The following is a 16,708-nucleotide window of genomic DNA, read 5'->3' on the forward strand; positions in this document are numbered from 1 at the left end:
ATACTGCTGAGAAGGGTTAGGGTTATATCGATCAGAAACGTTACGATACTGCTGAGAAGGGTTATATCGATCAGAAACGTTACGATACTGCTGAGAAGGGTTAGGGTTATATCAATCAGAAACGTTACGATACTGCTGAGAAGGGTTAGGGTTATATTGATCAGAAACGTTACGATACTGCTGAGAAGGGTTATATCGATCAGAAACGTTACGATACTGCTGAGAAGGGTTAGGGTTATATCAATCAGAAACGTTACGATACTGCTGAGAAGGGTTATATCAATCAGAAACGTTACGATACTGCTGAGAAGGGTTAGGGTTATATCGATCAGAAACGTTACGATACTGCTGAGAAGGGTTATATCGATCAGAAACGTTACGATACTGCTGAGAAGGGTTAGGGTTATATCAATCAGAAACGTTACGATACTGCTGAGAAGGGTTATATCGATCAGAAACGTTACGATACTGCTGAGAAGGGTTAGGGTTATATCGATCAGAAACGTTACGATACTGCTGAGAAGGGTTATATCAATCAGAAACGTTACGATACTGCTGAGAGGGGTTAGGGTTATATCGATCAGAAACGTTACGATACTGCTGAGAAGGGTTAGGGTTATATCGATCAGAAACGTTATGATACTGCTGAGAAGGGTTATATCGATCAGAAACGTTACGATACTGCTGAGAAGGGTTAGGGTTATATCAATCAGAAACGTTACGATACTGCTGAGAAGGGTTATATCGATCAGAAACGTTACGATACTGCTGAGAAGGGTTAGGGTTATATCAACCAGAAACGTTACGATACTGCTGAGAAGGGTTAGGGTTATATCAATCAGAAACGTTACGATACTGCTGAGAAGGTTTAGGGTTATATCGATCAGAAACGTTACGATACTGCTGAGAAGGGTTAGGGTTATATCGATCAGAAACGTTACGATACTGCTGAGAAGGGTTATATCGATCAGAAACGTTACGATACTGCTGAGAAGGGTTAGGGTTATATCGATCAGAAACGTTGCGATACTGCTGAGAAGGGTTATATCGATCAGAAACGTTACGATACTGCTGAGAAGGGTTAGGGTTATATCGATCAAAAACGTTACGATACTGCTGAGAAGGGTTAGGGTTATATCGATCAGAAACGTTACAATACTGCTGAGAAGGGTTATATCGATCAGAAACGTTACGATACTGCTGAGAAGGGTTATATCGATCAGAAACGTTACGATACTGCTGAGAAGGGTTATATCGATCAGAAACGTTACGATACTGCTGAGAAGGGTTAGGGTTATATCAACCAGAAACGTTACGATACTGCTGAGAAGGGTTAGGGTTATATCAATCAGAAACGTTACGATACTGCTGAGAAGGGTTAGGGTTATATCAATCAGAAACGTTACGATACTGGTGAGAAGGGTTATATCAATCAGAAACGTTACGATACTGCTGAGAAGGGTTAGGGTTATATCAATCAGAAACGTTACGATACTGCTGAGAAGGGTTAGGGTTATATCGATCAGAAACGTTACGATACTGCTGAGAAGGTTTAGGGTTATATCGATCAGAAACGTTACGATACTGCTGAGAAGGGTTAGGGTTATATCGATCAGAAACGTTACGATACTGCTGAGAAGGGTTATATCGATCAGAAACGTTACGATACTGCTGAGAAGGGTTAGGGTTATATCGATCAGAAACGTTGCGATACTGCTGAGAAGGGTTATATCGATCAGAAACGTTACGATACTGCTGAGAAGGGTTAGGGTTATATCGATCAAAAACGTTACGATACTGCTGAGAAGGGTTAGGGTTATATCGATCAGAAACGTTACAATACTGCTGAGAAGGGTTATATCGATCAGAAACGTTACGATACTGCTGAGAAGGGTTATATCGATCAGAAACGTTACGATACTGCTGAGAAGGGTTATATCGATCAGAAACGTTACGATACTGCTGAGAAGGGTTATATCAATCAGAAACGTTACGATACTGCTGAGAAGGGTTAGGGTTATATCAATCAGAAACGTTACGATACTGCTGAGAAGGGTTATATCGATCAGAAACGTTACGATACTGCTGAGAAGGGTTATATCAATCAGAAACGTTACGATACTGCTGAGAAGGGTTAGGGTTATATCGATCAGAAACGTTACGATACTGCTGAGAAGGGTTAGGGTTATATCGATCAGAAACGTTACGATACTGCTGAGAAGGGTTAGGGTTATATCGATCAGAAACGTTACGATACTGCTGAGAAGGGTTATATCGATCAGAAACGTTACAATACTGCTGAGAAGGGTTATATCGATCAGAAACGTTACGATACTGCTGAGAAGGGTTAGGGTTATATCAATCAGAAACGTTACGATACTGTTGAGAAGGGTTAGGGTTATATCAATCAGAAACATTACAATACTGCTGAGAAGGGTTATATCAATCAGAAACGTTACGATACTGCTGAGAAGGGTTATATCAATCAGAAACGTTACGATACTGCTGAGAAGGGTTATATCGATCAGAAACATTACGATACTGCTGAGAAGGGTTATATCGATCAGAAACGTTACGATACTGCTGAGAAGGGTTAGGGTTATATCAATCAGAAACGTTACGATACTGCTGAGAAGGGTTATATCGATCAGAAACGTTACGATACTGCTGAGAAGGGTTATATCAATCAGAAACGTTACGATACTGCTGAGAAGGGTTAGGGTTATACCGATCAGAAACGTTACGATACTGCTGAGAAGGGTTAGGGTTATATCGATCAGAAAATTTACAATACCGCTGAGAAGGGTTATATCAATCAGAAACATTACAATACTGCTGAGAAGGGTTATATCAATCAGAAACGTTACGATACTGCTGAGAAGGGTTAGGGTTATATCAATCAGAAACGTTGCGATACTGCTGAGAAGGGTTAGGGTTATATCGATCAGAAACGTTACGATACTGCTGAGAAGGGTTATATCGATCAGAAACGTTACGATACTGCTGAGAAGGGTTATATCGATCAGAAACGTTACGATACTGCTGAGAAGGGTTATATCGATCAGAAACGTTACGATACTGCTGAGAAGGGTTATATCGATCAGAAACGTTACGATACTGCTGAGAAGGGTTAGGGTTATATCGATCAGAAACGTTACGATACTGCTGAGAAGGGTTATATCGATCAGAAACGTTACGATACTGCTGAGAAGGGTTATATCAATCAGAAACGTTACGATACTGCTGAGAAGGGTTAGGGTTATATCAATCAGAAACGTTACGATACTGCTGAGAAGGGTTAGGGTTATATCGATCAGAAACGTTACGATACTGCTGAGAAGGGTTATATCAATCAGAAACGTTACGATACTGCTGAGAAGGGTTATATCAATCAGAAACGTTACGATACTGCTGAGAAGGGTTCGGGTTATATCGATCAGAAACGTTACAATACTGCTGAGAAGGGTTATATCAATCAGAAACGTTACGATACTGCTGAGAAGGGTTATATCAATCAGAAACGTTACGATACTGCTGAGAAGGGTTATATCAATCAGAAACGTTACGATACTGCTGAGAAGGGTTATATCGATCAGAAACGTTACGATACTGCTGAGAAGGGTTAGGGTTATATCAATCAGAAACGTTGCGATACTGCTGAGAAGGGTTAGGGTTATATCGATCAGAAACGTTACGATACTGCTGAGAAGGGTTATATCGATCAGAAACGTTACGATACTGCTGAGAAGGGTTATATCGATCAGAAACGTTACGATACTGCTGAGAAGGGTTATATCGATCAGAAACGTTACGATACTGCTGAGAAGGGTTATATCGATCAGAAACGTTACGATACTGCTGAGAAGGGTTAGGGTTATATCGATCAGAAACGTTACGATACTGCTGAGAAGGGTTATATCGATCAGAAACGTTACGATACTGCTGAGAAGGGTTATATCAATCAGAAACGTTACGATACTGCTGAGAAGGGTTAGGGTTATATCAATCAGAAACGTTACGATACTGCTGAGAAGGGTTAGGGTTATATCGATCAGAAACGTTACGATACTGCTGAGAAGGGTTATATCAATCAGAAACGTTACGATACTGCTGAGAAGGGTTATATCAATCAGAAACGTTACGATACTGCTGAGAAGGGTTAGGGTTATATCGATCAGAAACGTTACAATACTGCTGAGAAGGGTTATATCAATCAGAAACGTTACGATACTGCTGAGAAGGGTTATATCAATCAGAAACGTTACGATACTGCTGAGAAGGGTTATATCAATCAGAAACGTTACGATACTGCTGAGAAGGGTTATATCAATCAGAAAAGTTACGATACTGCTGAGAAGGGTTAGAGTTATATCAATCAGAAACGTTACGATACTGCTGAGAAGGGTTATATCAATCAGAAACGTTACGATACTGCTGAGAAGGGTTATATCAATCAGAAACGTTACGATACTGCTGAGAAGGGTTATATCAATCAGAAACGTTACGATACTGCTGAGAAGGGTTATATCAATCAGAAACGTTACGATACTGCTGAGAAGGGTTATATCGATCAGAAACGTTACGATACTGCTGAGAAGGGTTAGGGTTATATCAATCAGAAACGTTACAATACTGCTGAGAAGGGTTAGGGTTATATCAATCAGAAACGTTACGATACTGCTGAGAAGGGTTACATCGATCAGAAACGTTACAATACTGCTGAGAAGGGTTATATCAATCAGAAACGTTACGATACTGCTGAGAAGGGTTAGGGTTATATCGATCAGAAACGTTACGATACTGCTGAGAAGGGTTATATCGATCAGAAATGTTACGATACTGCTGAGAAGGGTTAGGGTTATATCGATCAGAAACGTTACGATACTGCTGAGAAGGGTTAGGGTTATATCGATCAGAAACGTTACGATACTGCTGAGAAGGGTTATATCAATCAGAAACGTTACGATACTGCTGAGAAGGGTTATATCAATCAGAAACGTTACGATACTGCTGAGAAGGGTCAGGGTTATATCGATCAGAAACGTTACTATACTGCTGAGAAGGGTTATATCGATCAGAAACGTTACGATACTGCTGAGAAGGGTTAGGGTTATATCAATCAGAAACGTTACGATACTGCTGAGAAGGGTTAGGGTTATATCGATCAGAAACGTTACGATACTGCTGAGAAGGGTTATATCGATCAGAAACGTTACGATACTGCTGAGAAGGGTTAGGTTTATATCGATCAGAAACGTTACGATACTGCTGAGAAGGGTTATATCAATCAGAAACGTTACGATACTGCTGAGAAGGGTTATATCGATCAGAAACGTTACGATACTGCTGAGAAGGGTTATATCAATCAGAAACGTTACGATACTGCTGAGAAGGGTTAGGGTTATATCAATCAGAAACGTTACGATACTGCTGAGAAGGGTTAGGGTTATATTGATCAGAAACGTTACGATACTGCTGAGAAGGGTTATATCGATCAGAAACGTTACGATACTGCTGAGAAGGGTTAGGGTTATATCAATCAGAAACGTTACGATACTGCTGAGAAGGGTTATATCGATCAGAAACGTTACGATACTGCTGAGAAGGGTTAGGGTTATATCGATCAGAAACGTTACGATACTGCTGAGAAGGGTTATATCAATCAGAAACGTTACGATACTGCTGAGAAGGGTTAGGGTTATATCGATCAGAAACGTTACGATACTGCTGAGAAGGGTTAGGGTTATATCGATCAGAAACGTTATGATACTGCTGAGAAGGGTTATATCGATCAGAAACGTTACGATACTGCTGAGAAGGGTTAGGGTTATATCAATCAGAAACGTTACGATACTGCTGAGAAGGGTTATATCGATCAGAAACGTTACGATACTGCTGAGAAGGGTTAGGGTTATATCAACCAGAAACGTTACGATACTGCTGAGAAGGGTTAGGGTTATATCAATCAGAAACGTTACGATACTGCTGAGAAGGGTTAGGGTTATATCAATCAGAAACGTTACGATACTGGTGAGAAGGGTTATATCAATCAGAAACGTTACGATACTGCTGAGAAGGGTTAGGGTTATATCAATCAGAAACGTTACGATACTGCTGAGAAGGGTTAGGGTTATATCGATCAGAAACGTTACGATACTGCTGAGAAGGTTTAGGGTTATATCGATCAGAAACGTTACGATACTGCTGAGAAGGGTTAGGGTTATATCGATCAGAAACGTTACGATACTGCTGAGAAGGGTTATATCGATCAGAAACGTTACGATACTGCTGAGAAGGGTTAGGGTTATATCGATCAGAAACGTTGCGATACTGCTGAGAAGGGTTATATCGATCAGAAACGTTACGATACTGCTGAGAAGGGTTAGGGTTATATCGATCAAAAACGTTACGATACTGCTGAGAAGGGTTAGGGTTATATCGATCAGAAACGTTACAATACTGCTGAGAAGGGTTATATCGATCAGAAACGTTACGATACTGCTGAGAAGGGTTATATCGATCAGAAACGTTACGATACTGCTGAGAAGGGTTATATCGATCAGAAACGTTACGATACTGCTGAGAAGGGTTAGGGTTATATCGATCAGAAACGTTGCGATACTGCTGAGAAGGGTTATATCGATCAGAAACGTTACGATACTGCTGAGAAGGGTTATATCAATCAGAAACGTTACGATACTGCTGAGAAGGGTTAGGGTTATATCAATCAGAAACGTTACGATACTGCTGAGAAGGGTTAGGGTTATATCGATCAGAAACGTTACGATACTGCTGAGAAGGGTTATATCAATCAGAAACGTTACGATACTGCTGAGAAGGGTTATATCAATCAGAAACGTTACGATACTGCTGAGAAGGGTTAGGGTTATATCGATCAGAAACGTTACAATACTGCTGAGAAGGGTTATATCAATCAGAAACGTTACGATACTGCTGAGAAGGGTTATATCAATCAGAAACGTTACGATACTGCTGAGAAGGGTTATATCAATCAGAAACGTTACGATACTGCTGAGAAGGGTTATATCAATCAGAAAAGTTACGATACTGCTGAGAAGGGTTAGAGTTATATCAATCAGAAACGTTACGATACTGCTGAGAAGGGTTATATCAATCAGAAACGTTACGATACTGCTGAGAAGGGTTATATCAATCAGAAACGTTACGATACTGCTGAGAAGGGTTATATCAATCAGAAACGTTACGATACTGCTGAGAAGGGTTATATCAATCAGAAACGTTACGATACTGCTGAGAAGGGTTATATCGATCAGAAACGTTACGATACTGCTGAGAAGGGTTAGGGTTATATCAATCAGAAACGTTACAATACTGCTGAGAAGGGTTAGGGTTATATCAATCAGAAACGTTACGATACTGCTGAGAAGGGTTACATCGATCAGAAACGTTACAATACTGCTGAGAAGGGTTATATCAATCAGAAACGTTACGATACTGCTGAGAAGGGTTAGGGTTATATCGATCAGAAACGTTACGATACTGCTGAGAAGGGTTATATCGATCAGAAATGTTACGATACTGCTGAGAAGGGTTAGGGTTATATCGATCAGAAACGTTACGATACTGCTGAGAAGGGTTAGGGTTATATCGATCAGAAACGTTACGATACTGCTGAGAAGGGTTATATCAATCAGAAACGTTACGATACTGCTGAGAAGGGTTATATCAATCAGAAACGTTACGATACTGCTGAGAAGGGTCAGGGTTATATCGATCAGAAACGTTACTATACTGCTGAGAAGGGTTATATCGATCAGAAACGTTACGATACTGCTAAGAAGGGTTAGGGTTATATCAATCAGAAACGTTACGATACTGCTGAGAAGGGTTAGGGTTATATCGATCAGAAACGTTACGATACTGCTGAGAAGGGTTATATCGATCAGAAACGTTACGATACTGCTGAGAAGGGTTAGGTTTATATCGATCAGAAACGTTACGATACTGCTGAGAAGGGTTATATCAATCAGAAACGTTACGATACTGCTGAGAAGGGTTATATCAATCAGAAACGTTACGATGCTGCTGAGAAGGGTTATATCGATCAGAAACGTTACAATACTGCTGAGAAGGGTTAGGTTTATATCGATCAGAAACGTTACGATACTGCTGAGAAGGGTTAGGGTTATATCGATCAGAAACGTTACGATACTGCTGAGAAGGGTTATATCGATCAGAAACGTTGCGATACTGCTGAGAAGGGTTATATCGATCAGAAACGTTGCGATACTGTAAACTACATGAGTTTCAAATATGGAAATATAAAGTGCACATTTGGACTCACGGGTGTGTGGTTTGCTTGTATGACATCAAAGCATTATTTATTATAATCCTCAACGCCTCATCTTTCGGAACATGTCGACTCCTCTCGATTTACAGCATTTCTCTCACTCAGACAACAACAAATGTGCAAACATAGCCCAATTAGCGGGAGGGATGGGGGCATCTTCTTGTCGCGGGCTGTGCTCAAGTTAACGGCTGTCAGTCAAAACCCATACAGAGCTGTGAAGCGGAGACCCAGAGCTCTGAAGTCAGGTATAGCATGTTACTGTACAGCCACTTCGTTCCAATTCAGGCGCTTATCAATGACAAAATCTGCCATTTTGAAGCCGTATACGGGATGACAGGGGCTGTGAGTGGATTGGGCTATGAGCTTGGTCCATCTGAGACCGCAGCAAATCAAATCCCAGAATGTGAATGGGATCACATTACAGCTGAGAGGATATAGGGCGGTAGAGTGCATTGAAAGGTTGTCTGACCGGTAATAGGAGTTACTGGGTGGATCTTTGAGGTAATAGGAAGATTATGGCCACATTGATGTTTATTTTTTTTGAATAATTGGAAAGCCTTTTATCATGTGGATATATTTTGAGACTGATATAAAAAATAAATAAAAAATTCTTAAGCAATCGTCTCACGTTACTCTACTAAGAGGAACAAGCAAAGTTAACCTCGCCTTCTCTCTCTCTTTCTGTTCACAATCTCCCCACCTATCCATCTAGATACTAGCTAGCATTGAAGACATTTCAACAGCAAGGCTACCAATATCCACTTTAGCAGATTATATCCACTATTATCACTACATTATATTGATATCCACGACATCGGTGATACCCCAAATCCCCCAAAAACTAAATGATACTTTGTGATAGTCTGATAGTGATAGCTTGTGTCTGTTGTGAGGTGCTACCACAGTACTGAAATATAAAAAGGCCTCGTCATTTCCTGTTAATAAAGACACTGGCCAGTGTTAGGGGACCGACCTGTAGACAGGCCACTCCTATCCCCACAGCTCCGATGATCAGCAGGTGGTCAGCCAGGAACTGCTCCAGCTTGGTGATGCAGCCACCCTGTGGGGAAAAGGTTACAGGTCAGGGGTCAAATCACTTCACACACACACACACACACACACACACACACACACACAAACACACACACACAAGCACGCATGATGCACACGTATACATTATGAACACACACACCTGATTGGTGTAGTCAGTGTCTATCATATTTGGATCAAACCAATGCTTTTAAATCCTTGAGGGGGTGTGAACAAGGAGAATTGAAATTGGGCTATGCTCTTCATTTACCATAGTATATTTATCTACCCTACCCTCTCCAGCTTTTTCTATGTCTGTCTCCAAATTGCTGCGGTAATTGTGTGTGTGTGTGATACAGAATTACACTGCAGAGAACAAACTACAGTAAGATAAAGGACTTGGGCAGTGTAAAGATATTTTAAGATAATACACAACACAGAGGGCTAAAGGTCAAGAGGGAATTAACCATGAATATAAATAGTGTTTTTTCTGTAATAGGGAATGAATGATCAATGGGTCAGAGACATGGGAGGAATTTGTCTATACATTGAGCCTGAAATAGGATACTTGTTATTTGGCCAGTGGCCCAGTTTATTTGCAAGGAATTCTAATTGGTCAACCCCAGGCTAGGGTTGGGTTATAAATTACATCCTGTCTCTTTGCTCTGTGGAGAGAATCACTGAGGACAGGGAAGAATGAACATCTACCTCTCAGCATAACATCTAGATTTTTCCTCTTTGAATAAACCTATTTTTCTTCCCCTGATTTGCTTTGGGGTCTGTGTTATTGAAGAGTAACATCAACTGCTAACAGGCAGCCTGAGAGAAGTAGAGAGAACAGTGGGATTTATTAGGCCTCTCTCAGGAGGCTCCTTCTCTGACCACACACACACACACACACACACACACACACACACACACATACACACCACTCAGATGTGGGTAGAGGGGGCATTGAGGAGCCATGGCTGGATGGAGTGCACGGACACGTCCATGTGCAGTCACCTCCGTACATCCAGTGTCATACTGTTTTACCAAAGAGCTTTGACCAAGTAGGTTGTTTTAAGCCATGTTGTGAGTCGCAGTTCTGAGGACATCTCGGCTTCCTAGACAAGTGAAAACACATTGACGAGCACATTTTCAACCCAAGTGTTTTCCGAGTGTGTGGGGAGCTGTCAACCACAGCTGACTCCCTAAATGCACAGTAAATATTTCAGTTCCACCCATATAAACTTTGTTTAATTATAAAGAGATTTTATCAAAGTTTCACTCCTCTGAACTGGAGTGACATTGACAAGTGGAATGATGATAGCGGGAACCAAGGAGCGAGACGTGTGTGTGTGTGTGAGTGTGTGAAAGAGAGAAACAAGCACAGACTTCTCCTGCTTGTCACAGATAAAAGCGAAAGGAGCATCTCAAATATTGTATGAAATATTCTCCGAGCTCTTACACTCTCAGCCCTTACTGATAAGAAAGCCTGTCAAGTAGAGAAAAGTTGTTGGCTAAAGTGACTTTCCAAACCAGATTATTTGACTGTTTCACTTTCATTGACAGAATAAGAAAGGAGACAGTTGAGCTCTGAGGGACATATCATCTGTCTGTCCCCATTTCAGACATTAGAAATCATTTGATGCCAAATACAACCATCTGGTCCTGAAATATTGATCAATTGTTCCATGTCGAGATCCATTCATTTTTTTTGAAATATTTATTTGAAGGAATATTTTAGGATCCAACTTGAATTGCATTGATCCATTAAATATGAACAAATGGTTAGATCTGAAATCATGATGGACCGTTCCATTCCACTGACAGTGCTGGGCTCTGCTGTCATCGCTATGAAATAGAATGACAACATAACACATTTTTACTGTGAAAGAGTCGAGTTATGACATCCTAAAGTCTGCTGGAACCCATTTGGCACATATTTGCTGTTGAATGATGATTTTCCAATGGTCCCACCCACCTCAGTCTTGTAGATGTTGGAGGGGTGGTCTCTGCGGCCACAGAGGGTGGTGATGGTCTTACAGCAGCTGTCCGGGACCACCCTGCCCTCCGACACAGCCGAGGTCATGTACACACTCTGCAGCCAATCTAATGAGTTGTTGCTGCCACAGCACTTGAACTGACCAACAGAAGAAGAAAAGTGGAATTGTGTTTATCATTAGCTACACTTAGTTGATGTCTGAAAACCATCACATCTCATTCAAATCAATCAACAACAAAATGAAGAGGCAGAAAAAAACACATCACAAAAAACATTTGTAAACCAAGTAGTCATAACTACGTATTACAGACTGCATTGACATCTTGCATCATACTGTACCCATATAGTGGATGTGACCTCGCATATGATTAACATTGAACCTCACATGCTTCAAGGTGAAAAGGGATGATTGTGTGTGTGTGTGTGTGTGTGTGTGTGTGTGTGTGTGTGTGTGTGTAACAACTATGTACCATAACTAGTATCAACCAGCTTTACCACTGATGCTCCTGTCCCTTCAAGAAAAACTAAGCAAAGGCTAATGGGAGATTGAGTCCATACATCCTGCTGTAGTCTGTCCACAGCCAGGGTGATGGCCTCTTTCCCTGGCTGGGCGTAGTTCTCTGTCATGGTCTCATTCAGGTGCTGCTTCAGCTCCTCACTGAGCTAGGGGAGGGAGGGAAGGGGGAGAGAGGGAGAGAGAGAGAGAGAGAGAGAGAGAGAACACCTCAGTTAGAGTGGTAGAGGAGAGTGAAGTGGGGTTGCCTTGCTTGTGTGATCAGGGCTCAGGATTGCGCTCTGTCTGGAGATCAGGGCTCAGGGTTGAGATCTGTCTGGAGATCAGGGCTCAGGGTTGAGATCTGTCTGGAGATCAGGGCTCAGGGTTGAGGTCTGTCTGGAGATCAGGGCTCAGAGTTGAGGTCTGTCTGGAGATCAGGGCTCAGAGTTGAGGTCTGCCTGGAGATCAGGGCTCAGAGTTTAGGTCTGTCTGGAGATCAGGGCTCAGGGTTGAGCTCTGTCTGGAGATCAGGGCTCAGGGTTGTGCTCTGTCTGGAGATCAGGGCTCAGGGTTGAGCTCTGTCTGGAGATCAGGGCTCAGGGTTGAGGTCTGTCTGGAGATCAGGGCTCAGAGTTGAGGTCTGTCTGGAGATCAGGGCTCAGAGTTGAGGTCTGCCTGGAGATCAGGGCTCAGAGTTTAGGTCTGTCTGGAGATCAGGGCTCAGGGTTGAGCTCTGTCTGGAGATCAGGGCTCAGGGTTGTGCTCTGTCTGGAGATCAGGGCTCAGGGTTGAGCTCTGTCTGGAGATCAGGGCTCAGGGTTGAGCTCTGTCTGGAGATCAGGGCTCAGGGTTGAGCTCTGTCTGGAGATCAGGGCTCAGGGTTGTGCTCTGTCTGGAGATCAGGGCTCAGGGTTGTGCTCTGTCTGGAGATCAGGGCTCAGGGTTGTGCTCTGTCTGGAGATCAGGGCTCAGGGTTGTGCTCTGTCTGGAGATCAGGGCTCAGGGTTGAGCTCTGTCTGGAGATCAGGGCTCCAGATACATGGTCTTTACACAGGTATCATACACACACCAGGTAAGCATGCACACACATGGCCGCTCAAATGCAATGGAGATCCCAGAACTGCACTCCAGACTCAATGAATAGATGTATTTAAAAATAAAACAAATACAGGGTGGGGGGGTACACAAGAGGATAAAAGATGAAGGTGGAGAAGTAGTCACTCACCCTCTGGTAATACACGTAGGCCAGGACTCCTGCCACCAGCTCTATGAGAAAGATCAATAACAGACAGCAGAAATACTGGAGAGACAGAGAGACAGAGAGAGACAGAGAGATCAGTCTTAACACAGTTCAGTTCAACACTTACAGGCAAAACTCTCTCTTGAATATAAGACAAAATGCATCATTAACTGTATGTCGTTTAGAACAGTCTCACTTAACATCTTTACCAACACTCACTTTTAGACTCCTACCAAAAGTCACTCAGTTATTGTGACAATGCAGATATAAAACGTTCCATCAAGTGTCTTTGTATTGTCACGCACCCGCATTCCCAAAGCTGACAGAGAGAATGAAAAAAGACCAGAGGAATAGAGAGCAATATGACAGACTATGCAGAATGAGGAGAAATTGATTTTGGGGTGTGAGGTGTCTGTCATACATCTCCTAGCAGAGAAAGAGAGGGGGGAATAGGGGGCGAACAGTGTAGAGGGGGGGATATATTTAATATTTGAGAGAGAGAGAGCAAGAGAGAGAGAAAAATAAAAGCGAGAGAGAGGTTTTGATTTCCGCCACAGACAGCTAAATGTACTGAGAACTAAGAGAAACATAAAACACCACTATCTCATGAGGGAACAACAATGAACAGAACACCACAAACCCTGCAACACCTCCAAACCAGTCCTCAGTAAAAAAAAAACTGCAACACCTATAAACTAATAGTTAAAACCCTACAACACCTCCAAACCAGTCCTCAGTAAAAAAAAAACTGCAACACCTCCAAACCAGTCCTCAGTAAAAAAAAACTGCAACACCTCCAAACCAGTCCTCAGTAAAAAAAAACTGCAACACCTCCAAACCAGTCCTCAGTAAAAAAAAAACCTGCAACACCTCCAAACCAGTCCTCAGTAAAAAAAAACTGCAACACCTCCAAACCAGTCCTCAGTAAAAAAGAAAAAGGCAACACCTCCAAACCAGTCCTCAGTAAAAAAAAAACTGCAACACCTCCAAACCAGTCCTCAGTAAAAAAAAAAAGCTGCAACACCTCCAAACCAGTCCTCAGTAAAAAAGAAAAATGCAACACCTCCAAACCAGTCCTCAGTAAAAAAGAAAAATGCAACACCTCCAAACCAGTCCTCAGTAAAAAAAAAAAGCTGCAACACCTCCAAACCAGTCCTCAGTTAAAAAAAACTTTTAAAAAACTGCAACACCTATAAACTAATAGTCAAAACCCTGCAACACCTCCAAACCAGTCCTCAGTAAAAAAAAAAAACTGCAACACCTCCAAACCAGTCCTCAGTAAAAAAGAAAAATGCAACACCTCCAAACCAGTCCTCAGTAAAAAAAACTGCAACACCTCCAAACCAGTCCTCAGTAAAAAAAAACTGCAACACCTCCAAACCAGTCCTCAGTAAAAAAAAACCTGCAACACCTCCAAACCAGTCCTCAGTAAAAAAAAAACTGCAACACCTCCAAACCAGTCCTCAGTAAAAAAGAAAAATGCAACACCTCCAAACCAGTCCTCAGTAAAAAAAAAAAGCTGCAACACCTCCAAACCAGTTCTCAGTTAAAAAAAACTTTTAAAAAACTGCAACACCTATAAACTAATAGTCAAAACCCTGCAACACATCCAAACCAGTCCTCAGTAAATAACCCTGCAACACCTCCAAACCAGTCCTCGAAAAAAAAAAAAACTGCAACACCTCCAAACTAATAGTAAATAACCCTGCAACACCTCCAAACTAATAGTAAGAAACCCAGCAACACCTCCAAACTAATAGTAAGAAACCCAGCAACACCTCCAAACTCATAGTAAATAACCCTGCAACACCTCCAAACTAATAGTAAAAAACCAAGCAACACCTCAAAACTAATAGTAAGAAACCCAGCAACACCTCCAAACTAATAGTAAATAACCCTGCAACACCTCCAAACTAATAGTAAAAAACCCTGCAACACCTCCAAACTAATAGTAAAAAACCAAGCAACACCTCCAAACTAATAGTAAGAAACCCTGCAACACCTCCAAACTAATAGTAAATAACCCTGCAACACCTCCAAACTAATAGTAAAAAACCCTGCAACACCTCTAAACTAATAGTAAAAAACCAAGCAACACCTCCAAACTAGTAGTAAATAACCCTGCAACACCTCTAAACTAATAGTAAAAAACCCTGCAACACCTCTAAACTAATAGTAAAAAACCAAGCAACACCTCCAAACTAATAGTAAAAAACCAAGCAACACCTCCAAACTAATAGTAAGAAACCCTGCAACACCTCTAAACTAATAGTAAATAACCCAGCAACACCTCCAAACTAATAGTAAGAAACCCCACAACACCTCCAAACTAATAGTAAGAAACCCAGCAACACCTCTAAACTAATAGTAAAAAACCCTGCAACACCTCTAAACTAATAGTAAAAAACCCTGCAACACCTCTAAACTAATAGTAAAAAACCATGCAACACCTCCAAACTAATAGTAAAAAACCCTGCAACACCTCTAAACTAATAGCAAAAAACCAAGCAACACCTCCAAACTAATAGTAAGAAACCAAGCAACACCTCCAAACTAATAGTAAATAACCCTGCAACACCTCTAAACTAATAGTAAAAAACCCTGCAACACCTCCAAACCAGTCCTCAGTAAAAAAAAACCTGCAACACCTCCAAACCAGTCCTCAGTAAAAAAAACTGCAACATCTCCAAACCAGTCCTCAGTAAAAAAGAAAACTGCAACACCTCCAAACCAGTCCTCAGTAAAAAAAAAAAAAAGCTGCAACACCTCCAAACCAGTCCTCAGTTAAAAAAAACCTGCAACACCTCCAAACTAATAGTAAGAAACCAAGCAACACCTCCAAACTAATAGTAAATAACCCTGCAACACCTCTAAACTAATAGTAAAAAACCCTGCAACACCTCCAAACTAATAGTAAAAAATCCTGCAACACCTCTAAACTAATAGCAAAAAACCAAGCAACACCTCCAAACTAATAGTAAGAAACAAAGCAACACCTCTAAACCAATAGTAAAAAACCCTGCAACACCTCTAAACTAATAGTAAGAAACCAAGCAACAGCTCTAAACTAATAGCAAAAAACCAAGCAACACCTCCAAACGAATAGTAAGAAACCAAGCAACACCTCCAAACTAATAGTAAATAACCCTGCAACACCTCCAAACCAGTCCTCGAAAAAAAAAAACTGCAACACCTCCAAACTAATAGTAAATAACCCTGCAACACCTCCAAACTAATAGTAAAAAACCAAGCAACACCTCCAAACTAATAGTAAGAAACCCAGCAACACCTCCAAACTAATAGTAAAAAACCCTGCAACACCTCTAAACTAATAGTAAGAAACCAAGCAACACCTCCAAACTAATAGTAAAAAACCCTGCAACACCTCCAAACTAATAGTAAGAAACCAAGCAACACCTCCAAACTAATAGTAAAAAACCAAGCAACACCTCCAAACTAATAGTAAGAAACCAAACAACACCTCCAAACTAATAGTAAAAAACCCTGCAACACCTCTAAACTAATAGCAAAAAACCAAGCAACACCTCCGAACTAATAGTAAAAAACCCTGCAACACCTCTAAACTAATAGCAAAAAACCCTGCAACACCTCCAAACTAATAGT

General features: G+C 41.3%; 1 protein-coding gene across 4 annotated transcripts in view; it reads right to left on the reverse strand.

Moving 5' to 3' along the window:
* LOC110490781 (tetraspanin-11) overlaps window positions 1-16,708 on the reverse strand; it is a 111,653-nt gene that overhangs the window by 46,120 nt on the left and 48,825 nt on the right. For all 4 annotated transcript variants that reach the window (XM_036945022.1, XM_036945024.1, XM_036945023.1 and 1 more), the window contains exons 4-7: window positions 13,070-13,144; window positions 11,907-12,011; window positions 11,328-11,486; window positions 9,306-9,392 (exon numbers count right to left, since the gene is read on the reverse strand). In XM_036945022.1, coding sequence (XP_036800917.1) covers window positions 9,306-9,392; window positions 11,328-11,486; window positions 11,907-12,011; window positions 13,070-13,144 — 426 coding nt within the window. The remainder of the gene's footprint in view (window positions 1-9,305; window positions 9,393-11,327; window positions 11,487-11,906; window positions 12,012-13,069; window positions 13,145-16,708) is intronic.

This window comes from Oncorhynchus mykiss, chromosome 15, assembly GCF_013265735.2.
Source record: "Oncorhynchus mykiss isolate Arlee chromosome 15, USDA_OmykA_1.1, whole genome shotgun sequence".
NCBI lineage: Eukaryota > Metazoa > Chordata > Actinopteri > Salmoniformes > Salmonidae > Oncorhynchus > Oncorhynchus mykiss.